Below are 25,022 nucleotides of genomic sequence, written 5' to 3'. Positions count from 1 at the left end.
ACCCCGGCACCGGCAAAATCCCACGGAGGCGGGTTGGGGGCGGGTTCCGAACCCGACTTCATTGACTCTGATTTTCCCACCTTTCCCACCTCCAAACCCGCCTCCTCCGACGGCAGAAAATCGCCCCATACCTTTCAAACGATGACAGCCAACAGATTCCTTGTTAAAACTCAATTGGTCAAAATTAAGCCACTCCTCCCTTAATATGTGAGGCATTCCACCAGATAATATGCTTCAGATATATAACACAAATTATTAGTAACACCAAAATTCAACCCATAACACTATCAGTGGATCGACTCATTGAAAGTGGGGTGGGGGGGGGGAAGGTGGGGAGGAGACAACATATGTTTGGCAGTAATAATGAATTGAGTATGGGTTTTAAACCTTTAGAAAGAACTTGCATTTATATAATGCCTTATCTTGTCTCTCAGGCCAATGCCAAGTTTTGCATACAATGAATTACTGTCAATTTTGCTGTGTAGGCAAATGTGTCAGCCATTTTACATGCAATTTTTTTTTTGGTGATGTTGGCTGTGGGAATACAATGAGAGAATCCCCTGTTGTTCTTTGAATAATGCCATAGGATCTTTGGCAACCACCTGAACAGACAGAGCCTTGGTTTAATCTCTCATGCAGCAATGCAGCCGCACCCAGTATTGAAGGTAGCGTCAGCCTAGATTATGTGCTCCGATTCTGGAGTATAGCTTGAATCCACAACACTCTCATTTTAATAAGGTCAGAATGTTTATTAATCATTTATGTTTCACAAGAACGTTTTTTCTAAACTTTCAACAATACAATATACATAACAGTCTAAGCTATTTGAAAATGACAGTGGATTTAATTGTTGCTGCTGCATTGGAGTTTGCTCTTCAAAACTCTTGTTTTTAAATAATTTTTCTTCCTGATTCTTTTGGCCAGTTTTTCTCCTCTCCCACCCTTCTATTCTGATGGTGAAAACTCCTTTCTGTGGTGCGCTTCACAGGCAGCAGGTACCCTCCAATACCTCACTCAAATAATCGTTCTTCATTTGTGAATCTGGACAGTGATGGACTTATCAGCAGTTACTTCTGGCTACCTGTAATTGGAGTTACCTCAGCAATAACTTCACAACTTTGCTAATTTGAAGTTTGTGGCCAGCTGCTGTTTACCAGCTCACACCGGTAATTGTGTCATTTTGAAAGACGCAACATGCAGGAATAGTGAGTTTTGCAGGGTTATGTTAGTGGTGATGGTAATCCATTTATTTGAAATAACACTGTGATATCCGAGTGGTAAGGTCAGAAACTGAGAGAAGCGAGATATTAGGAACAAACCCAACTGTTTATTTACACGGTGTAGCAGAGGAACATATCTCTTACAAGCTGGAGGCCAGGCACATTTCTTATCGCACGAGCACAAGATGGAGGATCCACCTCTGAGTCATACCCATAATGCAATGCCACATTACCGTGTTAACTGGTATACCAGGACATTGAATACATGACCCATTACCTTAAATACTGGTGAATGTGAACCCTTAATATTTGGCTCCACCTGGTGGATAACTTAAACATTACATCCCAGATTACTATATCCCTCCCCTCTTAAGTTGAACATTAATTTCTTAACAGCATTCTTAAAAAGTCCCATAAGGAAACTCCTTTAACGATAGTCCATACTGAACGAATCTAGCAGGTCGTTATCAATCTCTCTGGCGGCTTGTGAGCCCTTGGTGAACGTCTTACAGTCAAGTCCCTGCTTGGTTGTGGTAGAGCCACCTGCTGCTCCTGAGCAGTACTCAGAGTATCTGACTCTGCTATGATGGTTTCCTCTTGACGAAGGGGTCCAGGTGGAACTGACTCTGTTCGTGGTGGTGGTACCACCGATGCATTTGGATAACTGGGGGCCAACTTGTCCTCCGACATCTCCTCTGGAACCTCCATTTCGATTTCCCCTTGTCTGGTCAGTATCTGATCTACATGTCTGCGTACTACCTGACCAGTTCCCACCATGACCGTATATGATACTGGACCGGCCATTGAGTCTATGATGCCAGGAATCCATTTTGGACCATAACTGAAATTCCTGGTAAGGACCGCATCTCCTTCTCCAAAACTGCGGCTCTTTGTCCTTCTGTCATGGTTCTCCTTTTGTTTGATTTGTTGGTTTTCCACCTTCCTTTTTAGATCTGGGTGAACCAGGTCAAGAGTGGAGCGTAGTCGACATCCTAACAACAGCTCAGCAGGAGAGAGTTCTGTGGTAGATTGAGGTGTTATTCTGTAGCTGAACAGAACTCGTGACACCTTGGCTGCCAAACTCCCTTCCGTACTTTTTTCATCATCTCCTTAAATGTTTGTACGGCTCTCTCCGCAAGTCCATTTGAAGACGGATGATATGGAGCTGAGGTCACGTGCACTATGCCATTGTTTCTCATGAACTCTTTTGTTTCTGTACTCACAAAACACGTGGCATTGTCACTTACTACGATCTCCGGTAGCCCTTGATTACTAAAACTCCTACGCAGGCAGTCTATAGTAACAGTAGATGAAGCAGAATTTACAGGATAAACATCCATCCATTTGGAATGGGCATCAATGATTATGAGGAACATCTTTCCCATGAATGGACCCGCATAATCTACATGTAATCTTCTCCATGGTTTATCCGGCCACTCCCAGGGGTGGAGAGGAGCCGCTGCTGGTGCCTTCCTGTGTACTTGACAAGTGCTGCATGTCTTGACTAGATTTTCTATCTCCTCATCTAGCTTTGGCCACCACAAGTAACTCCTTGCCAAGGCTTTCATACACGAAACTCCAGGATGACACTGATGTAGTTGCCCTAGGATAGACTGTCATGCTGGCTGTGGAATAATCACTCGTGCTCCTCACAACACGCAACCATCCTGCACACCCAGCTCTGTCTTCCTGACACTGTAAGATATGAAATCAGTCCCTTCTGGATGCTGTGGCCAAACCCTCATCACATATTCTCAGACTCTAGACAGTACTGGATCTTTACCGGTCCATGTCCTTACTTGTTCAGCGGTCACAATTGCCGTGTCCGTGTCCTCCAACATCAAAACTCTGTCCTCTGGAGCTGCACGGATAGGTGTACCTGGCAGTGGAAGACGGCTCAAGGCATCTGCGTTCCCATGGTACTTGCCCGCCTTGTAAACGATGACATACTCATATGCCCTCAACGTCACTGCCCACCTCTGGATCCGGGTGACACCATCTGTGGTACTGCTTTCATTTCATTAAAAAGAGACAGAAGAGGTTTATGATCGGTGCATATGGTGAATTTCCTGCCATATATGTACTTGTGAAACCTCCGTAACCCAAACATTACTGCTAACCCCTCTTTATCTAACTGGGAATAGTTTTTTCCGCCGGTGTCAGAGTTCGAGACATAAACCCTATTGGTCTTTCTGTTCCATCTTCCAAGCTGTGTGAAAGAACCGCCCCCACCCCATAAGGTGAAGCAACACAAGAGAGAATGATGTCTTTCTCTGCATTGTAGTGAACCAGCATATCCGAGGACAGCATCAGTTTCTTGGACTGTTCAAATGAAACCCTCTGTTCCTCTTCCCACTGCCACTGTGTCTCCTTGCGCAGAAGTTTGTGAAGAGGTGCTAACACTGTTGCCAAGTTTGGTAAAAATCTGTTATAATAGTTTAGCAGTCCCAGGTAAGCTTTTAACTCAGTCACATTGGTAGGAGCTGGGGTCTCCTGCAGTGCTTGTACCTTCTCCTTGATTGGATGGAGCCTGGTGGCATCCACTCTGTGTCCCAGGAACATGGCCTCATTCCCCAGGAAAGTGCACTTACTCCTCTTGAGCCGTAACCCAGCCTTATCCAATCTTTGTAGTACCTCTCTCAGAGTGCTCAGATGCTCCTGGTCGGTTCTTCCTGTCACCAGAATGTCATCCAGATAGATTGAAACATGTGGGATCCCTTGCAGTACACCCTCGATAGTCCTCTGGAAAATAGCTGGACTAGATGAGACACCGAATGGTAAGCGGTTATAGGTAAACAAACCCTTGTGTGGATTTATGGTTAGATCTAGTGTAATCTGCAAGTATGCATGACTCATATCCAGCTTCGTGAATTTCTTCCCTCCAGCCAGGTTTGCAAAGAGATCCTCTGTTTTGGGAATAGGATACTGTTCTAGTTTAGGCACCATATTTACTGTCAATTTATAATCTCCACAGTCTTACCGAATTGTCCGGTTTTAAAACAGGTACAATGGGAGCTGCCCATTTTGAACATTTCACGGGTTCCAGTATGTTCTCCCTCAAAAGACGATCAAGCTCAACCTCTACCTTCGGTTTCATGGCATACGGCACAGGTCGTTGTTTAAAAAACCTTGGCAGTGCCTCCTTGTCTACATAAATCTTAGCTGGGGGGCCATTAAATGTGCCAAGTTCTTCCTTGAACACGTTCTCATGTTCAAACAACACTTCTTGCAAAGACAACTGTTTGCCTCCCTCTATTTGATTTATTGCTCCCCAATCTAATTTAAGTTCTTGTATCCAGCCCCGACCTAACAGGTTTGGTCCGGAACCCGATACTACAACTACAGGTAGCTGTTCCATGGTGTCCCTGTGTTGCACAGTTACAGTAGCTGTACCCAATGTCGCCACTCATTCACCGGTATATGTTTTAAGCTGCATAGAGCAAGATGTTAACTCTGGAACTTTTGCACGGTTCCACAATTTTGAGTACTCCTCCCTGTTCATTATGGTTACACTGCATCCTGTATCCACTTCAAAGTTGACCTTAGTGTCATTTACTGTCAGTTGCAAAGTGATAGGATCCACTTTTGGAATGTTCTCTACCATACTATGCATTATGAACATGTCGTCTTCTTTCTCAGCTTCTCCGCTGATGTGATGTGCTCCCTGTTTTTTCACTTCTCTTCCTAGGTTTTGCTTTCCTCCCCCTTTTGGTTTGTATTCCTCCACGATTGCTTTTGCCCTGCATGCATGTTTTATGTGCCTTTTTTTCCCACACTTGTGGCACTTTTCCTCCAGAAACCTGCATTCCCTCGCCAGGTGATCGCCATTGCATCTATAACATGCCTTCACATGCTCACGTTGTGGTTTCTGATGCATGTTTAACTTGTGCACAATAACCTGACCTGCAACTTGCTTTGTAGTAGTCCAGTCTGAACCTTGTATTTCTTTTAGATCTCGGTTCGCTGTCTCTATGGCTTGAGCAAGTTCCAACGCTTTTTCATACGTAAGCCCAGTCTCGGACAATAATCTCCGCTGCATTCGATCATCCATTATCCCGCAAACTAGCCTATCTCTCAGCTTGTCTTTCAGGTTGTTGCCGTAATTGCAATCGTGTGCCAATTTCCGCAACACCGCTACATAATCCAATACAGTCTCTCCCGGTTTTCTGTTCCATGAATTAAATTTGAAATGCTGTATAATCTCACTCGGTCTGGGATTGAAATGGTCCTTTAGCAAGGCCACTAAGTCAGCAAATGATCTGTCTCCAGGCTTTGCAGGACTGCATAAGTTTCTCATTAAACTATACGTCTGACTTCCCACGGAAGTGAGCAAAATTGCCCTCCTTTTTCCGACATCATCTATATCATTTGCTTCAAAGAAATGCATCAACACCTCACAGTATTCATCCCAGGCCTGCGTCTGAACATCAAAAGCAGAGATCTGTCCTACCATAGCAGCCATGATCCGTTATTCAGTGTTCCTTTTCTTTTTTTTTCTTTTTCAAGATGTGATCTGTTTATCCTCGTCGCCAATATGTGATATCCGAGTGGTAAGGTCAGAAACTGAGAGAAGCGAGATATTAGGAACAAACCCAACTGTTTATTTACACGGTGTAGCAGAGGAACATATCTCTTACAAGCTGGAGGCCAGGCACATTTCTTATCGCACGAGCACAAGATGGAGGATCCACCTCTGAGTCATACCCATAATGCAAAGCCACATTACCGTGTTAACTGGTGTACCAGGACATTGAGTACATGACCCATTACCTTAAATACTGGTGAATGTGAACCCTTAATATTTGGCTCCATCTGGTGGATAACTTAAACATTACATCCCAGATTACTATAAACACCAATTAGAAATACTCGCTTCAACTGTACTCCAATACGTGTGCAACCTTCAGGACAGGAGGGAAGAAAATGGGAGGGACCAAAAAAAAGGTTACATCTTGCTTTAGGAGGTTTGAGTAAGTATACAGACAATGAATACTCAGTCTGCACACTTCACTACACTGTATATACTAGGGCTACATTTACCATCCATTCATAGACAGCGGGCAGAGGATGTTCTACATTCTAGGGTTATATTGATAAAGATGGTTTATGGCCGTCTTTATATGAATGTCTGAGTTTAGTACAGACGAAGGGCTGGATTTTCATTGAGGAGGCGGGTAGGAGGCGGGACTACACCTTTTGGGGTTGTAGTCCCGCCTCCATTGAGTTCGAGCCAACCCACATGATTTAGACTTGATTGACCTTGTTAAGACTACCCAGCGGGCTCAGCAGGCCAATTAAGGGCCACCCGGCAACAGGTGACATCACAGATTGAAATTTCATCTGTCAAGACCTTTTGACAGATGAAATATCAGCGTTTCACAGCTGTTACACTGACAATCTGTATTCCAGGTTAATTCCTTCCTCTCAGGATGATTTAGAGATCTCCCCGGAACAGAAAGCAGAGGCTGCAGATTTTGACAGCTGGTGCCATCCTGCTTTCTGTGCCGGTGAGATGAGGGACTCCCGAGACCTGAAGGAAGGAAGGCTGTAAAGGTAAGTAAAGGTTAGTAGAACTTCTTTAAACACTTTACACAGACCAAACACACTTACCTTTGCACTCATGCGCCCATCACTCACCTGAACACCGGACATCTCGAACCCTCCAAGCCCTTCATCCAGATGGCCCACCTCGCTAACTTGGCGTGGTTTGGAGCCGTCGGGAATCCCACATTTCAACAATGAAAATAGGGATTAGGCTAAAAACTGTCTGTTAACTACCTGTTAACAGGCAGTTAATTGGCACTAGTCCCCTTCCCGCCTCGGGAAGGTGGGCCCCAGTGCGGGTCAGGTACCCGCCTCCTTTGAAACTGGCATGGAGGCGGGTTGGGGGCGGGATGGGGTTGGGACCCCCGATTTCAGGATTTTAAACCCCCACACGCCTCCAATCCCGACTCCACGGCCCAATGAAAATCCAGCCTGAAGTGTTTAACTGCCACAACACTCATTATCTGTGAGCCTTCTGTTTTCAACAGTCTTCTCAGTCATATCTACGGCGCTTCGCAGCATCATATCAGCAAACTTTGTTGGACAAATGGGATTGTAAAGCAAGAGCAGAGAGAAAAGTGGGGATGAAACCACGGACCGTCATAATGACAAACATTGCTGCAGAATCAGAAATGGTGAGGTGTATTGACTTGTTGTTTTGTGACTTGCTTCCATGTCAAATATAACTTTTCCATTTGAACTAGGAGGCTTCAGTAGCCAGATAATCCCCAGTGAGCCCACAACAGCAGCAGTTGAGGGACTGGGTGGCGTTGCAATACAGTGCTCTCCCCTTTGGAGATGGGATTAGAATCCAGCTGAAACTGACTGTACAAAATGTCTCTGGAGTGAAATTCCACAATGAGTGATGTGCCCACTCCCATTCAAGGAATGCAGGCAGCACATCAACTTCATGCTGCCTGCTAATTATAATGATCGCAGCGCACAGGCTAGCGCTGAACGCGCTGTTGACAGGGTGTCTGCTCAGCAGGGGGCCGAAGTTCGCAATGTTCGAGCGAGGCCAGCTTTACTTAAAGCTAGTCTGCACCTCTTAAAGGTGAGCTGCCTTCTGCTGATGTAAAATGACAAACGTGCTTCAGCACCAACCCAAATGGCACAACAGGCCAGGGAAAGGGCACCCAGGGTCTCGGATGCAGCACTCGAGCTTTGTGCAGGGGGTGAACACTGGAAGAAAGGTCCTCTACCCAAAGGGGGCCAGGAGGCCCTCCAGAAAGAAGGATGTGGGACCAGATCGCTGAGGAGGTCGCTGCCAGCAGTGTCGCTCCCAGGACCTGGCTCCAGTGCCCAAAGACGTTCCATGACCTCAGACCAGTGGTCAAGGTCAGCGAATGCATCTTCAAATGCCCTCTCCTACCAACTGCACCACTAGCCTCACACACTGCTCAATGTACGACCCCCCAATCACTCACCTACCAACAACTTCTATTAAACACGAGGCACACCTCACATTCCTAGCTTCACCTCACCCCCTTGGAGGAGACGGTGCTGGCCATTCTTGGAACGGGCATGGCAGAGCCCTTGGCTAGTGATGGGGCTGAAAGAATACAAGATGCCAGTATCCTCATACATTATCCTCCTTCTCACATCCCACTTCCCCCTCATTCCACGATATCTTTTGATGTACAAGCTGCACATGGTGTAAGCATGCACCTCTTGCTTTCCTGCCCTCCCTTCACCACAACCCTACTCTTGTGCCTTCCTCATTTCAGACACCCAAGAAATGCAGCTTGCCCAGCCAGTGGTTGACCAAGAAGAGGGAGAGGAGAGTGAAGAAGAAGAAGAAACACCATCACTCGATTACACACTCCCAGCCATCAGTTCCTCGCGATCATCCTGCAAGGTCATCTGCAGTGTCCCCCACTGAAAGTCAGCAGCCTTCCACCAGCCATGTTGCAGCCACTGGTGTCGCACTGCATAAGAGTATTAGGATAGGCAACGGCACACTAAGGGAATGCTCAAGGATGATTAGTTGATTTTTTGATGTAATATTGGATTCAAATCTGGATAAAGTTGGATTGGAATGTTTGCTTTGTAGTGGATTTTATTTCAGCATTGTGGCCAAGAGGGTGCTGTGATGGTCAGTAACTGAGGGAAGGTAAGGTGTGGGACAAATGTTGAAAGGGGAATTGGGGTTGTGTTCACTGGTACCGCAGGCGGATGATTTGATCCATGATATCCCAGCCAGAAAGGGGCTGTCTGGGTTACCGCCTTCCTTCCGCTTCCTCCTCTTCTGCTTCTTCTTCTTCCTCCTCCTCCTCCTCCCTCTGTGAGCAGTTTGTCCCCTTTGCTGCTTCTGCTCCATTTCCATGTCATGCTGCAGCCTAAGGGGGGCTGCAACTGGAGCCCCCAGGACTGGGAGCTTTCCTTTAAGAGCCAAAGCTTTGCAAATGTCCAGCAGCACTCCCTGCACTCCCTTCACACTTTAACAACTTTTTAAATGTATTGCACCAAGCCACTACTGCAATAAAATTTAAAGAAACCAAAAACAAAAATCTAAACTTACCTGAAAGTTGCGTATGTCCCTTTAAGAAGCACTGGTAGGGGGGTATGTCGTACAGCTGCACGCATGTTCTGCTATGCGTGCTTTGAAGAGGGTGTTAAAAGGAGCGGCGGCGACCAAAATACCAGATCGTGCGTCAATTCAGCGTTGCACGCTGATTGATGTCACCATATGACTAATTTCCATATCTGGAGTGAGCGCAGGCAACAGCAGCGCAGCCGACCTACCCAAAATGGCGGCCGCCACATTCGGCGCCGGAAGTCAGTGGAAGCGAGGTGACCGCGATTTTTTCATCCAAACTGGCTTTATCGGCCGGCACAAAAGGGCCGAATTTCATGGCCTCTATCCTCTGATAAAGCACTATCGGGCCCTGCTCTCATCTGCCAAAATTTTTCACTATTCCAGAATCATTCTGCAATGCAAAGATAAACCCCAGCTCCTATTCTCCACTGCTAACTGTCTTCTTAAACCCCCCTTCTCTGTCTCCTCCACCCTCACCTCCGATAACAAGTGTGAGGAGCTCATGGACTTCTTTGTCTCTAAGATTGAGACCATCGTTCAGCTGCCTCTGCCACTTCCCTTCCTTCCCCTAGCCCACTGGACCAAACTTCCTCTAAGGTTCCCCCCTGTCCTACCCCTGAACTCACATCTTTCTCCAGTTTTTCTCCGATCTCCCCTCATGACCTCTCTGCGCTCATCTTGTCTATGAGACCCACCTCCTACTCCCTTGGACCTATTCCCACCAAACTGTTGACCACCCAACTTCCTTTTCTGGCTCCCATGTTAGCTGATATTGTTAACGGTTCTCTCTCCTCAGGTACTGTCCCCCTCTCCCTCAAATCTGCTGTCAACACACCTCTCCTCAAAAAACAAACCTTGATCCCTCCGTCCTTGCAAACTACTGCCCCATCTCCAACCTCCCTTTCCTCTCAAGTCCTTGAACGTGTTGTCGCCTCCCAAATCTGTGCCCATCTTCCTCGGAACTCCATGTTTAAATCCCTCCAATCAGGTTTCCGCCCTTGCCACAGTACCAAAATGACTCTCATCAAAGTCACAAATGACATTCTTTGTGACTGTGACAAAGGTAAACTATTCCTCCTTGTCTTTCTTGACTTGTCTGCAGCCTTTGACACGGTTGACCACTCCATCCTTCTCCAACACCTCTCCACCATTGTCCAGCTGGATGGGACTGCATTCGCCTGGTTCCATTCTTATCTATCTAATCATAACCAGAGAATCACCTGCAATGGCTTCTCTTCCCGCTCCCGCATCGTTACCTCTGGTGTCCCCCAAGGATCTATCCTTGGCCCCCTCCTATTTCTCATCTACAGGTTGCCCCTTGGTGACATCATCTGAAAACAAAGTGTCAGTTTCCACATGTACGCTGACGACACCCAGCTCTACCTCACTACCTCTTCTCTCAACCCCTCCACGGTGTCTAAATTGTCAGACTGCTTGTCCGACATCCAGTTCTGGATGAGCAAAATTTTCTCCAATTAAATATTGGAAAGACCGAAGCCACTGTTTTCGGTCCCTGCCACAAACTCCATTCCCTAGCCACTGACTCCATCCCTCTCCCTAACATCTGTCTGAGGCTGAACCACACTGTTCACAACCTTGGTGTCATATTTGACCCTGAAATGAGCTTCTGACCACATATCCGCAGCATAATAAAGACCGCCTACTTCTACCTCCATAACATCGCCCGTCTCCGCCCTTGCCTCAGCTCATCCGCTGCTGAAACCCTCATCCATGCCTTTGTTACCTCTAGACTTGACTATTCCAACGCACTCCTGGGGGGCCTCCCATATTCCACCCTACGTAAATTTGAAGTCATCCAAAACTCAGCTGCCCGTGTCCTAACTCGCACCAAGTCCCGTTCACCCATCATCCCTGTGCACGCTGACCAACAATGGCCCCTGGTTAAGCAGCGCCTCGATTTCAAATTTCTCATCCTTGTTTTCAAATCCCTCCATGCCCTCGTCCCTTCCTATCTCTGTAATCTCCTTCAGCCCCACAACCCCCGAGATATCAGCACTCCTCTAATTCTGCCCTCTTGAGCATCTCTGATTATAATCGCTCAACCTTTGATGGCCGTGCCTTCTGTTGCCTAGGCCCTAAGCTCTGGAATTCCCTCCCTAAACCTCTCCACCTCACTTTCCTCCTTTTAAGACGCTCCTTCAAACCCACCTCTTTGACCAAGCTTTTGGTCACCTGCCCTAATTTATCCTTATGTGGATCGGTGTCAAATTTGTTGTCTTCAAACACTCCTGTGCAGCGCCTTGGGACGTTTTACTACGTTAAAGGCGCGATATAAATGCAAGTTGTTGTTGCTGATAGCAAAATCCTGCACTCTGTTTAATAGTGTGGCATGCTTTTCATACGCTGCTGCATTATTGAATAACTGCACCCACTTGCACTAATTTGCGATGTGACTGGAATGGAATTTCACAATGTCACTGCAGGAAGTTCTACCCATAATGCTAGTCTGCTCTCAGCCACCTCTAATCTGCAGGCTGAGTGCACAATATACAAGACTCAGCAAGTGTACAGACATCAACTAACACGAGGGAAAACCTTTTTTTTTTACGCAACGAGCGGTTAGGATTTGGAATTCACTGCCTGATAGGGTGATGGATACAGATTCAATTGTAGCTTTCAAAAGGGAATTGGATTAAAAAGTTGAAGGAGAAAAAATTGCAGGGATATGGGGAAAGAGCGGTGGAGTGGGACTAACTGGATTGCTCTTCGAAAGAGACAGCGCAGACTCGATGGGCCCAATGGCCTCCTTCTGTACTGTACAATTCTGTGACAGGAGAAAATTACCCAAATAGGTGTCTATGTGCATTATAACTTGGAGGGGAGGCGTGGGAACACAGGGCATGGGAGGGCGAGTTTGAGAAAGAAAGACAAACGTGCTCTTTGTGCCTTTGTGCTACAAGCAGGTCAAGGGACTTACCAGCCTCCTTGGGCTGACCATCTTTTTTTACATTTTAACTGCCCGCCCACTCGGTTTCTACTGAGCGGGCAAAGTTCAAATTACCCCTTGAGTGTCATCAGGCTATTTGAGCAGAAATCATCACAGCTGAACCGTGTGCACTTCCGGTAGGAATCCCTGGATGGTAATCAGGAGTAGGATCTCTGGCTGATCATTCTGTTCCTACCCCTCTCACTGGCCCAGCTAGAATGAGCTATTTCAGCATAGGCCGGGAATCCACCCTGGGTCTTTACTGTTAAATATCCCTCAGCTACTCACTGCCTTAACCAGCTGAGTTATCAGAAAGCCTCAGAAATTAATTTAAGCTCTTTAAAAAAAAATGATTCAAATGGGTTGTTTAAATAGAATATCTGTGTTGACATCCAGCACAAAATAAACCATTTATTACATGACCACTATACTGAACACAGCACAAACATTGCTCCTAAAGGAGTTCATTTATACAAGATCCTCTAACTGACCAGGGTTCTTCTGCATTTGCCTTCCTTGTATTTGTTATGCTTTCTATTTGTGCTCAACAGGGACAAACGGAGCTGAAAATCCAGTATATAAATGACAACGTTGAACAAACAGATAAAATAACTAAGGCAGAAATAAGGTAAAACACCCTTCCTTTCTTTTTCTTTCCTTTATTTATCATATATATATTGGCTTGTAGTTCTCTTCCTGCTCCCCTCGCCCCCACCCACCACCCCCACCCCCGCAAACCCTCTGCCCCCATCCCACAACAAGAGAGCAATGTGGCCTCTTTTTAAGCTCAGGCCAGATGCTCCCCACTAGAAATTATGGAAAAAGCCAGAGTCATTTCTAGGATAATTACTGTGCACCTCCTAGCAGCTGGTTATAGTCTGGTATTGAAAAGCCTGCTCTCTTAGCTGACAGAATAATGTATGGTATAAGAAAGAGAAAAATGCATTTCGAATTGTGGTTTTTTTGTGTGTAGCAGGTACACACGAAGAATTGGATACAAAGAAGTTGACAAGAGTTCACTATAGACAGACAAAACAAGCATTGTGTGACGCTGTATGCTCCTGGAATTCTCTGACCTGCTGCAGAATGTTTTTGTGCACTGTAGCAGCTTTTCTATGCCAGACCTGAGAATGAGAAAATTCACCTGGCAGCCTGGTCACATGTTTTCAGAGTTAGACAGGATAGACTCCTGGTATAGACCTGGCCAACTTCATCCAGTCCAGTAGTTTTAGCTGCATCAATTATACATCGCCACCATGCTAGGTTGGAGATGGAACACAAAGTAGTTTTGTTATATTTGTTTTCAACATTTATTTCTTGACAGACGTCGCCGTTCCTTCATCGTCCCTGGGTCAAAATCCTGGAACTCCTGACTTAACAGAACTATGGGAGTACCTCCACCACGTGGACTGTAGCAGTTCATGAAGAAGGCTCACCACCACCTTCCCCAAGGCAACTAGGGATGGCCAATAAATGGTGGCCTTGCTAGCGACACCCCTATCCCAATAATGAATAAAAAAACAATCTCAGGCAGCTGATCCTGCCTCTTCCCTCAGGTCTCAGATACAGATGTCAATCAAAACCACCACTCCAGGCTGGTTCTTTCATTCAAACAAAAGACATTAGCCCTGAATTTCCGATCGGAGGCTTCCTTCGGGAGGATGCCTCCGATCGGAAAAAAATCTACGAACCTACCTGCTGGTTCCGTAGAACCCAAGGCTTCCGATCCTGGGCCTCTCCTGTTGGAAATGCGCAGAGGCCCACGTATCCCAGGGGCGCATGTGGTTCGCAAGTGCCCCTGAGATCACGTGGGCCAGGCGAACCAATCATAGAAGGGAATTCCCCTTCATACTTTTGACAGGTCTGTAGGGACAGAACTGTCAAAAGTATGAATGGGGATCACATTTAAAAACACACTAAAACATTAAATACATTTTTTTTTTAATTACATAATTAAAATTCCATTTAATTTTTAAAAATGTAAAATTTTTTTGGAATTTAAAAAAAATGTTTTTACAGAGCTAAAAATAAACTTACCTTTTTGAAGAGTATTTTTAATTTATAAATGAGTTATCAAATTTCATTTTTCTATTTTTCAACACTTTTACCTGCTATTACCAGGCGTAAGAATTCTATGGCCTTTCAGCGGGCGGAAGTTGTGCAAAAAGCGCAACTCTCCACCCGCAGAGGCACTTTTCCCGGGCAGGTGGATGATCTGTCAGGAGAATTCTTGACAGATCGCAAGTGCCGAGTTTTAGCGCCTGCGCTTCGCATGCCTGAAACCGGCACTTACGAGGCCCCTACGGGTGCATACACACCTTGTACACACCCGTTGGGGTCGGAAAATCTGGCCCATTAACAGACTAATTTTTTTTTAATTACACAGATTGGATGCCATTCCTACCGTTTTTAATGCCACTGGACTTCCTCATTTCCTCCCAGGTTCAGCAAACCTGCGAGATTGCATTCAGTCACCTTACAACCCAAAACTGAGCTACCTAGGTTGGTCTTGTGTATCTCATAGTGGTTGATTACAGACCAGTATTTGAAGAGGCTGAGAAGCAGATTGTCTTTCTTACCTGTCTAATAAGTCACAAATAGAGGGAGAGGGGAAAACACAGTATCTGGTGAAAACTGGAGTGACGATCAGTACTGGAATGGTTAAATATAGATGGCTCTCAAACTGACATTTACACTCTCTCTGTCTTTCTATATTCAGTCCCTTACCATTACAGTGTGAGGAGAAAGAAAAGCATCTGCTTGATATTACCCCACTGCTAATGATCAACAAACAAAAGGTCTCGTCAGGAATGCAAAATGATTGTAAGCCCGAGGTAGGGATTAATGTCAACAAGCCCTGACTATATAGAACTCCTTCTAATTGAATCCATGAGACATTTAACTCCATTCTTTTAATTTCATAAGGTTCTTGAATTTTTAAGGAAGATTAAGTGGCCCATTTTCAGTATTAGTCTGTACCATGGAAAAACAATTGTTTTTTTTATTTCCTTTTGTATTTTATATTCATTCTCACTCTTTATAATTCCCTCCTCTGTGTCAATTATTTGGCCAAGCGAGCAGGCAGGCGACATCTTCCCTAAGCTTCTGCCAAAAGCCTAGTGTGGAATGGAAATTCAGCATATGGACAATCGCAGCAGAGATCCGCATATTAGTGCTCTGCGGACTTTTACTATTTATTTTACATTAAATCATATAAAATATAGTAGAGTCTCATGCTGGTACACATTCCCATTGAGAAACAATAAAAGTCTAAAAGGGAAGAAAAATGTACCTTGTAGAGACACAATAGGGGAAATATTAACCCCCAAGAATGTGAGCTGGAAGCAGGTGGGAGGGGGTTAAAATTTTTGAATTTTCGATTGGGAGCACAACCTGGCTCCAGATGTGTTTGGATACTGGTGAGAACTCTACTCACCAAAGTCAAGGGTTTCATTATTGCAGGTAGGCGGGTGCAATTAACATCCTTCGGAGATGTTAATGAGGTCTTTGCAAATTGCCTTTAACTTGGCTCCAAATTTAACATGTGCAACGCGGGTTTCCCAGGGCTCGAGAAACTGACAAGGGAAACGGAGGCGAGGTTGAGCAGCAGTTCAGGTGGGCATTTAAACTTGGCATTGTCCCATCTGAATAAAAGCTCACTTTATTGTAGCTGCTGTCTCAGTTCCCTCTGGCAAATGTTTGGCAGAGAGTTCTTGTGTGGATGCAGCTTTTTTCAGCCTTGGAGGCTTTCAAGCTGACAAGGTCAGGATGGGAGAGGCGTTGGATGTGTTATACAGCACATCAGAAGAGGAAGACCATCACCATCCATGGCAGCAACAGCGTGCTGTGGTGGGATCAGCACATGCGCAGGCGGTAGGTGCCCAGGAGAGGGGTTGAGGTCACAGGAGGCATTACCCACATCACAGGGTGCACAGACAGAGGCTCAGCTTCCTTGACCTCCTCAGAAGAGCAGTGTTTCCGCAGGCTGAGGTTGTCATGTCAGGTGGCAGCAGGCATCGGCAGCCTCCTAGAGGAAGACCTGCTCCCTGCTGGACCTGGTGGCCACACATTACCAGTGGCTGTGAAAGTGACCACCACTGTCAACTCCAGCGGTCCACTCCCACCACCAGGATCACCATCACCTCCCCTTTGGACTAAACAGTCCTTGAACCACTGATATACCCATTGCATATCTGCCCAATGTGTCCCGTCATGTTTCATGATGAATGTCAATACAAGTGAAAGGGCAATTTGGCACTCGGGACGCAATAATGGGCAAGACGTGGAAGTGATGCTAAACAATTAATTTTATGTGGCATAAAAAAAGGAAAATTAATAGCATAACATTTTCTCAAGCACCCATGTGCATACCCTTGGTGAATTACAATTTCTTGAACTTACACTTCTTACCACTTCTACGTGGTGCTTCCCGTGTGGCTTCAGCAGAGGTAGAGGCAGGCTCCTCAGATCCCTGCCCTAACTACTGAGATGCTTTTAGCCAATGCCCTCAGGGTTTTGCAACCCCTGAGGGCCTCGCCAAAGACTGCTCCACCTGCACCTGTGCAGGGGCAGACTCTGTCATCGGGAGATGAGTCAACATGTCAGATACTGGCTGAGGGGATGGCAATGGGTGAGAAATGGGAGCGCTTTGAGAGGAGTACCCACTTCCATGTCCCCTTTTGAGATCATCCCTCTCCTGGGCCAGTGCCACATCACTCCTACCACTCTGTTGCAGACCAGCTTGGTGGAGATTGATGTCCCACTTATCTCCAGGGTCTCCTCCTCTGCATCACTTAGCTGGACTATTTGTGGTGGCCCACCTCCAGTCCGCTCCCTCTCCCTTGCGTTTTATGCTCTCTTCTGAAGGTCAGGTATTCACCCAATAGATGCAGTGCATTCGGCGAGGGTGACTATGAGACAGATGCATCACATTGCATAAGGATTGGAGTGAGTGGCAATGGTAGGTGAATAAATGGGAAGGTGATGAAGTGCATAGAAAATCACAAAGTAAGTAATGAATTTTTCTTGTAACTAGCTGGATGCTGATGGACCCTGTGTCATCATAAACCATCAGCTGGCATCTACCCAACTCCTCCTTTGTCTCTGATACCCTCTATCATCCCATCTCCTTCCCCAGGGTTTGGAGAGCTTCCTCCTAGCAGAGGGTGTGAGAGCGGATGTTTGAGGTTCCGCCACCACCTGTCGCAGTTCTCGCTAGTGCATGGGCTGTCCTCTCTTTGTAAAACCCAGCTTTCAGCATGTAGCCCATCAAGGCATAACAGGTGCATGAACTAAAGAATTAGATTCTATCTGAGGTTTTAAGTTGGCTGATTGCATATAAGGCTGAGTGAAGGAATACTTCCTGGTGAAGGCTGGTGGTTATAAGTGAACAGCACTGTCTCCTGGGCATTGATGGTTAGCAATTCAAGCATTTTAACATGTGAGAGGAAGTCACTGTGACTGGCAGACATGCTTAGAATGATGCATTAATGGGAGGTGTAGCTGGCTTCTCTTACCTTGCCTAATCTGGTAAGGTTATTAACCTTTTTCAGGTACTGAGTTTGCTACACATGGGGTGTGGCATTGTTTGTGACTGCACTGGGTTCCTCCTTCCACTACTCCTAAGCGGCTCTCCTTGGGACTCTGTGTTACTCTACCAAACTGACCCTCTCTCCTCTGTTGTAATTCACCCAGCAGCACTTCAATAGCTCCATTGGAGAACTTGGAGATGTGCCTAACTATAGACCTAGCACACATTTTGGTAAAGAAATCTTCGTACTCTACTCCCAGTAAGTAAGCTTCTATTCACTGACAATCCAGATGGCTGGAGCTCATCCTGATTTATTCAAATTAGGCTACCTTCAGCGGGGTTTCTCACTTTACCTCAGATGGCCATCACTCACACACCACCCTACTTCTGCTCAGGATGTTCCACGAGCGGACACTAGGCTAATGGTTCCTATTTTCTGTATAGTTACCATTGATGTTCAGGGAATATTGATGTAGAACTTTCCTTCAGAAGATTCAATAGGTGGAATAGAATCCACAATAGCTAGATTGTACACGGTTTGTAGAAGGGAAGGATTGATGGTTTCATTTTATGCCTTGTTTTTCATTAAACATAATACAAAAGTAACTTATCTGGAAGATGCTGTTTTTGTTGAAATGTTACAATAAGTGCAAAACTTTGAACCATTTGAACAGTTCTGCATCTCCAATTATCACAGGCTAAATTAAAGCATATTCTGCTTGTATTTCTGAACAGATAAATATTCTTTCGAGTATTGTATTTTACTATCTGCTGACAGTGATATAGCAACTGCAGCAAGCATGTAGAGTACATTTTGGGAATAAGAGAAGACATATGAGAATATCTGTAAGTGGGAGAATGAGTGCATTTAATCAGCTTAAATTTCTCAATTAGGTTGTGCCTGCTGACTCAATAGAAAATTCTGGAACATCTAAAAAACACGATAAACAGACAAAAAGTAAAGAAAGGTAATGTAAACGTGAATTCTTATGGTAGACTTAGCTGTATGAACAAAATCTACCCTTAGCTCAAAATTATGTGAAATTCGATTCTGAGCTCTAGATCAACTAGAATTGAGAAAGAAAACATTAACTTGTCAATACCACAGGAGTGTGCCACTTCTTAATGTGTATTTCTTAATCTCTGAGATTTTTTTTGTGTTTCCTTGCCAATGATCTCCCATCCCCTCCCTCCTCTCCTTGGCTCTGGCTCCACAGGCAGCAATCAGTACCTCACCAAAGTGGCAATTGTTCACATATGGGTCTTGATGGTGAATCCTGGATTTGCTGCAACTGGCCACTTGTTGTGGAGTTGTTAATAGAGTGGCTGGTAGTGGAACATGGGATTGAGTTCCGTTCTGTTGGAACTTCCCCTGCTTTGTCTGAGAGCAATGTTTCTGTTGAGGGGCATCAGACAGCTGGGCATTTTGTTGACACATGAACATCCAGCATATCATTTCCTAATATTAGGGCATGAAGGACTTTAAGTCTAAAGGATGCCTTCTAGGTTGCTAACTGTGGTAGTAGCTGATTTCAAGGGTACAGATAAGTAACTTTAATTGTTAATATTTCAGTCATTTATGACTGTTTTCATTTAATTTTTTTGTTTTGTTTTTCTGCTGGCACTTAGCTTCTTGTGAGCCTTTGTAACAATTCTCTGAATATATGTTTCCCCCTCTGCACAATTACTGCCACCAAAGAGTTCCTAATGGGATTCTGTGGTGTTTGGACAGTTAAGAAGACCTATAGAGGGATGCCAGGCTGATAAAGCTGCTCTGTCCCCATCTACCAGGATCTGCATATCTGCATCTGACCATGCTTTGATAGATGACTGGATGTAGATCCTTCTCTTCCCAAAGGAATCTGAGACAGAAGACCCAGTGGTACCACCAAGATATGTGAATACTTTAACTATAATGTTGACTGTTTCCTTGGAACCACCTCAATCACAAAGCACCATGTTTTCAGCAGGTTGATCAATGTTACCCGGATTAGCTGCACCTGCCAAAATGTAATCGAGATATCTGCAGGCCCTGGCACACCTATCTGGCTGTGACTGTGGGGAACTGTCACCACAGGGTCTGGGTAAATAGAGGGGTAGATGCAGAGCTGTACCACTTACCGAAAAGATGCCTGTAGCTACCACATAGTATAGGTCTGACACATCAATGAGAGTAATGGTCAGCTGTGACTGGAAATTTGGCTCCATCCCCTTGCAGACATGCTGCAGTATTGACCTACAGGTATGGTGCCATGGAGTCGCACAGAGGGCAACCCTCCTTACAAGCACGTCATGCAGCACCACCTCCACTTCAGTAACCATCGGGTGCCGTGCTAGGCGGCACACAGAACAATTCCACCCCATAATATTTAAGACCAAAATCCAAACAGCACAAGAAAAGTCTTATTGTGATTGCAGAATCTAGGATAGTCACTTCGGAAATGGAGCTGTAATTTTTTTTATATATGGGGGGGAATAAACAGGATTTTTAATCCCAGGCTAAAGATGGTACAATCAAGGTAAATTGACATTTCTCTTGTGTGGTATTGTGTATTGTGAACAGGTACATGATGATAGATTCTACAGGGAACTGGTGCAATTATTGTTGTAATTTGCCCTCCCACAGGCGGCCACACAGTGCGTCGTCTTATCAGAAGAATTGTTTTGAGGCATGGGAAAGCGGCCCCCCAGAGTCATCCAGGAACAGAAGAGCAGTGGTAAAAAGTACAAAGAGAGAAATTTAAAAAAACTCAGATTTATAATTTTTTGGTGATGCCTCCTGCCAAAAACTCTGTACCCTTGCCCTCAATTCCATCCCCCTTTCAAACTGCTTGCTTAGGCTGAACATAGGAGTGCACATCCTTGATCTTAAGATGAGTTTCAATCTCCATTATCTGGTCTATCATCAAGACTACTTACACTTTTGACCCAGCCTCAAACATCACTGCCGAAACCCTCATCTGCGCCATTGTCCTCTTTGGGTTTGATTTCTCCATGCCCTCCTTGCTGGCCTCCTCAGATACACTTTACACAAACTCAAACTTGTCAGAACCTAGCTGCCTACAGCCTATCACCCCCATGCTTTTTGACCTGCTTCTGGATCCCACCGCACATATGTTCCAAAACTCTCATTCGCATCCTCATCTATAAATACCTCCATGACCTTGCATTGCTTTACCTCTGCAATCTCTTCCAGTTCTCCCTACATCCCAACCTGTACGCTTTGGTCTTCTGACACTGGCCTACTTACGACTCCCACCAACATGGTCCATTTATGGTAGCAGAGCTTTCCACCATGATGCAATCTGGAATACTGTTCCTCAACCTATCTGCCTTGCCATATCTCTTTCCATCTTCAAAAACCACCTCAAAGCCTACCTCTCTGACCACACTTTCAGCCAGTTCCACTAATACTTTTTCCAACTACCGCTTGGTTTGTGACCCCCACCCCCGCTGCACCACCCCTGAATTTACACTGTGCTAATGGTTCTAGATTATAAATTCTGTATTTGTCAAACTGAGTGATATTGGTGCCTAAGGAATGTATTAAGCATTCTCACATATGTAGCCAACCAGAAGAACATTCCCAAACCTGAAGAATATTCCCAAACCGCAAGAACAGTCTCCAACCCAAGAAGTGACCATTTACACCAGCTATAAGAATTCCATATGAAAGGAGCTTGGGCACTTTCAACCTCGTTCCTTGTGAACACAAACCCAGAACACAATAAGCCAATAACTTGACACCAGTTCCGAGTCTTACTTTCAAAATACCACATTGGTGTAGAGGGGATGCCCTTCTGAGCAGAAAATTACTCCATATAATTAGAAAGAAATGTTTTGGGGGAAAAAATCAGCATCGCCCCGTTTGGGGCGCCATTATCGGCCGTGCGCAAAGTTTAGCGCCTGGCGCTAATTATCGACTCCGACAGCAAACTTGGCTTTTATCGTCCCTGGAGGTGATTGGAGCGCTAAATCAGGCACTTCACACCTGTCTTAAGGTGCAAAGGCTGAGGAGTGAGGCACTACCTCAGAGCGTTGGCGAAGCAAGGAAGGGCAAATCAAAATAAACCTGCAAAGTGCTGCTCTGTACTCAAAACTCCTTCACACAGCGTTGAATCTCTCCAGAAGTCTCTCTCTCTCTCTCAGAATGCGTGGTGCAAAAATGTCACCGACAAAAAAAGGCAGGAAGCGGTCACCTTTAAATAGCACTCCCCTAGACCCTTTCTGACAGCATAACGCTCCCCTCAACCTGTCGTTGCTAGCAGCAGGCGGTAAGGCAGGGGGCGCCACTCAATATCCGGTCCGGGGTGCTACCAGGGCGTTGCGCACTCGACTGACGTCACAATCTGCTGGCGCAGGAGATCGTGGCGGTAGTGTTTAGCGCCGCCGCAAAATGTCTAGTTAATTTCGCGAGCGGCGCAAACATCGCCGCGCCCGAGCGCTAGTTGCTTTGCGCCCTCTTAAGGCGCTAATGGGAGGCGCAAACAACTGAATTTTTCCCCCTTTATGTCTAGTTAGTGCCATGGAGACCTAATGAGGGAAAAGGGGAAAAAAATTGATAAAGATGCAGCAGAATTGAAAATCTGCTTGCTTTCAAATGAAAAATATCCTGAAAACTGGACTGGAGGATAGAAATCTCAGAAAAATAATGATGGCTTGATAAATGCAGGAGACAGTTATATATTTGTGGAAAGGTGCGTAGGTGCAGTAGGAGGAAGAGTAAAATGGGAAAATACACTGACTTACACTTTATGTATTTCAATTCTTGCTTTCAGGTGCTAATGGCTCCCGTAAGAAGCTTCCACTGAAAGACCAACTGAGAAGGGAGGCCAACATAGCAGTTTCCATCATGTCATCTGAGAGTGGCTTCACAGGACCCTGCAATGTTGATTCACCGTACCCTTTATCATGCAAGTCAGACCCCATTTATGCTCCTCACGATCTTCAACAGCACAGAATGAGCAGAAAGCGGTTTTCTACTGTACATTCACACAGCAACCAAAATCAGGTGAAATTAACTCACATCTCCATAATGGTTTAAAGGAGCTTTACACCACCATGGAAGTGTTAAGAGAATCACTGACAAAGTAATTGTACTCCCAATAGTCAGTTAAACCTTTAAAAAAATAATTATTGTATTGTTGATTAATCTCAAGGTTCACCAGTAAAGCCATTTTCAACATGACCAGAGTTTAACTGACTGAAGCTGCACAGCCCCACCCACTGGGCTGGATTTTGCAGAGAGTCAGTGGGCGCGATTGGTGGAAGGTCCAGTGGGAAAGTGTTTTTTTTTCACAGCGGGTCGGGACTCTGCTGTGAACCAGCCACTGCACGCCTTTCCCCGATGTCGGGTCTGTCAGCGCTGAGCAGACCCAACACATAGCACCGGGTTCACAACAGGGAATCCAATTCAGGTCATTAGTGGCTTGTTTAGAGCCACTAAAGAATGAAATTCAGTTCACATTCTGCATTTGGCAGCTCGCCCACGGGGTCCACGCTAGTCGTGGACCACGTCTGTCAAGCTGAGGTGAGAGTTCAGTGGCCATTGAATCAGCTGTTGAGTTGACAGCTTCAAATGTACAGTAAAAGCTCCCACCTTACAGAGATATCTTCCCTCAGCCACAAGCTCTTCCTCACTGCATTTCCACAACAGATTCACCATGCTGCAAGTCTTTACACAAGTCTCCATCCAGTCTGATCTCATTACCTCTCTCACCATTGGCAAATCGCTTCTGTCATCTCTACTTCACCTGCCATCTATTCCATCAGCATGGGTGCCTCTTATACTCGCTCACCATGGTCCTCAGAATCCCACCACAATCAGCCCCAACACCAGCAGCACCAGGCACACCAGCAGCACCAACAACACCACCAACCTTCTCCGCAATCACCTGATGCGGCACAGGACACAGGGCATCAGCACCCGACCACATTGTTGCTCAGGAGCATGGGATGCCTCACGATGGCCAGATTTACTTCACTTGACGCTGTACACCCTGGCTGCCATATGATGCGCCGGGTTGGCACCACCCCACACCAACACCATAAAGCATCCCTACAATGCCCAAGCCATTCCCTTCACACTCATCACCATTGCGGGGGTACCGTTATGTCTCACCATTCACTGCAACTCACTAAGCCATTTCCAAAGGTGCACACACATCTGCCCAAGAACGCAAAGTGTTGAAAATAAAGGGTTCAATGTTTGACACCACATTAACAGAAACTTTACATGAACATTGCATAAAACACCCACGTGCCTACCCTTGTGTGTTGTTAGTTGGTATGAATGCACTAGGATGAAGGTGAGTGTGAGGGGTGGCTAGTGAGATGGGGATGTAATAATGTAGATAGAGAGGGATGGGTGGGGGTGCAAGGTAAGTTGGTGTGAGTAAGGATGTGCAGGAGTAGGATAGGGAAGGCAGAGTGATGGGGATGTGATGAGAGGCACAGCAGGATGAGGTTGAGTAGGGCTTTGCAGTAACATTTTGTGATCTACTGAGATCATTGAAACGTTTGCGGCACTGCACCCAGCTCCTCCTGACCACATCCCTGCTTGTGCCCTCCTCTGCAATGTGCAACCAGTCTGTGTTTATCTCCTGGGGAGGTCTCTTCCGCCCATGGGAAGGGAAGAGGACCTCCCTGCGTGCTGTGACTCCCTCCATAAGGAGGGAGTCATCGGAGAGCCTGGGTGCAGGCCTGCACCTCTGTGCAGTGATTGTCAGTATTTGCAGCACCTCAATGCCGTAGAACACTGACAGCACAAATGTCAAAATAAAGTTGGCCATGGTCCCTTTAAGGAAACCGGCTAATGACACTTCATCAAATGACATCACCAGACCCGCTTCCTCTAATTGGCCAGGAAACGCGCTGGGCAGGCTTAACAAGCCCAATCAGGGGAAATTCATTTTAGACAGTGGGATGGAGCCAGCAGCGGGGTCGGGACCCACCACCTACGTCGTCTGCCATGGGCCCGCCGAGGTCAGCAAAATCACGGCCATTGTTTCACGTGGTACCATGATATACTTAACATTAGTTCCACCTGTCTGCCTGTAATTGGACTATGCTAGCAGTGACTTAAAAATATTGATAATTTGCAATTGGTTACAGGTTTCTGCTGTTTACCAGCTCACATCAGTCATTGGCCCAGAAATTTAGGTCCCAACGCGTGAGTACGCACGGGGTACTCACGCGTGGACCCGATGGAAGTGCCAGTTTCTTGCATGCACTGTGCATGCG

The 25,022-nt window shown here is 45.8% G+C and overlaps 1 protein-coding gene across 2 annotated transcripts in view; it reads left to right on the top strand.

Annotated features, from left to right (window-relative positions):
• The first annotated feature begins 5,431 nt into the window (after nt 1-5,431).
• The window catches only part of LOC147122216 (uncharacterized), a 51,983-nt gene continuing 32,392 nt past the window's right edge, over nt 5,432-25,022 (top strand). Inside the window, exons 1-6 of one of the 2 annotated variants that reach the window (XM_085983133.1) lie at nt 5,432-7,399; nt 12,802-12,878; nt 14,970-15,084; nt 18,675-18,748; nt 20,407-20,504; nt 22,559-22,791. In XM_085983133.1, coding sequence (XP_085839259.1) covers nt 7,349-7,399; nt 12,802-12,878; nt 14,970-15,084; nt 18,675-18,748; nt 20,407-20,504; nt 22,559-22,791 — 648 coding nt within the window. In that variant the 5' untranslated portion in view covers nt 5,432-7,348. Of the gene's footprint in view, nt 7,400-12,801; nt 12,879-14,969; nt 15,085-18,674; nt 18,749-20,343; nt 20,505-22,558; nt 22,792-25,022 lie in introns of both variants that reach the window. The other variant, XM_085983132.1, reaches the window with a different exon arrangement.

Source organism: Somniosus microcephalus, chromosome 3, assembly GCF_052327205.1.
Source record: "Somniosus microcephalus isolate GS21.2 chromosome 3, FLI_Smic_1.0, whole genome shotgun sequence".
Lineage (NCBI taxonomy): Eukaryota > Metazoa > Chordata > Chondrichthyes > Squaliformes > Somniosidae > Somniosus > Somniosus microcephalus.
The sequence above is the reverse complement of the archived record's forward strand: the minus strand, read 5'-3'. Positions and strand labels throughout refer to the sequence as shown.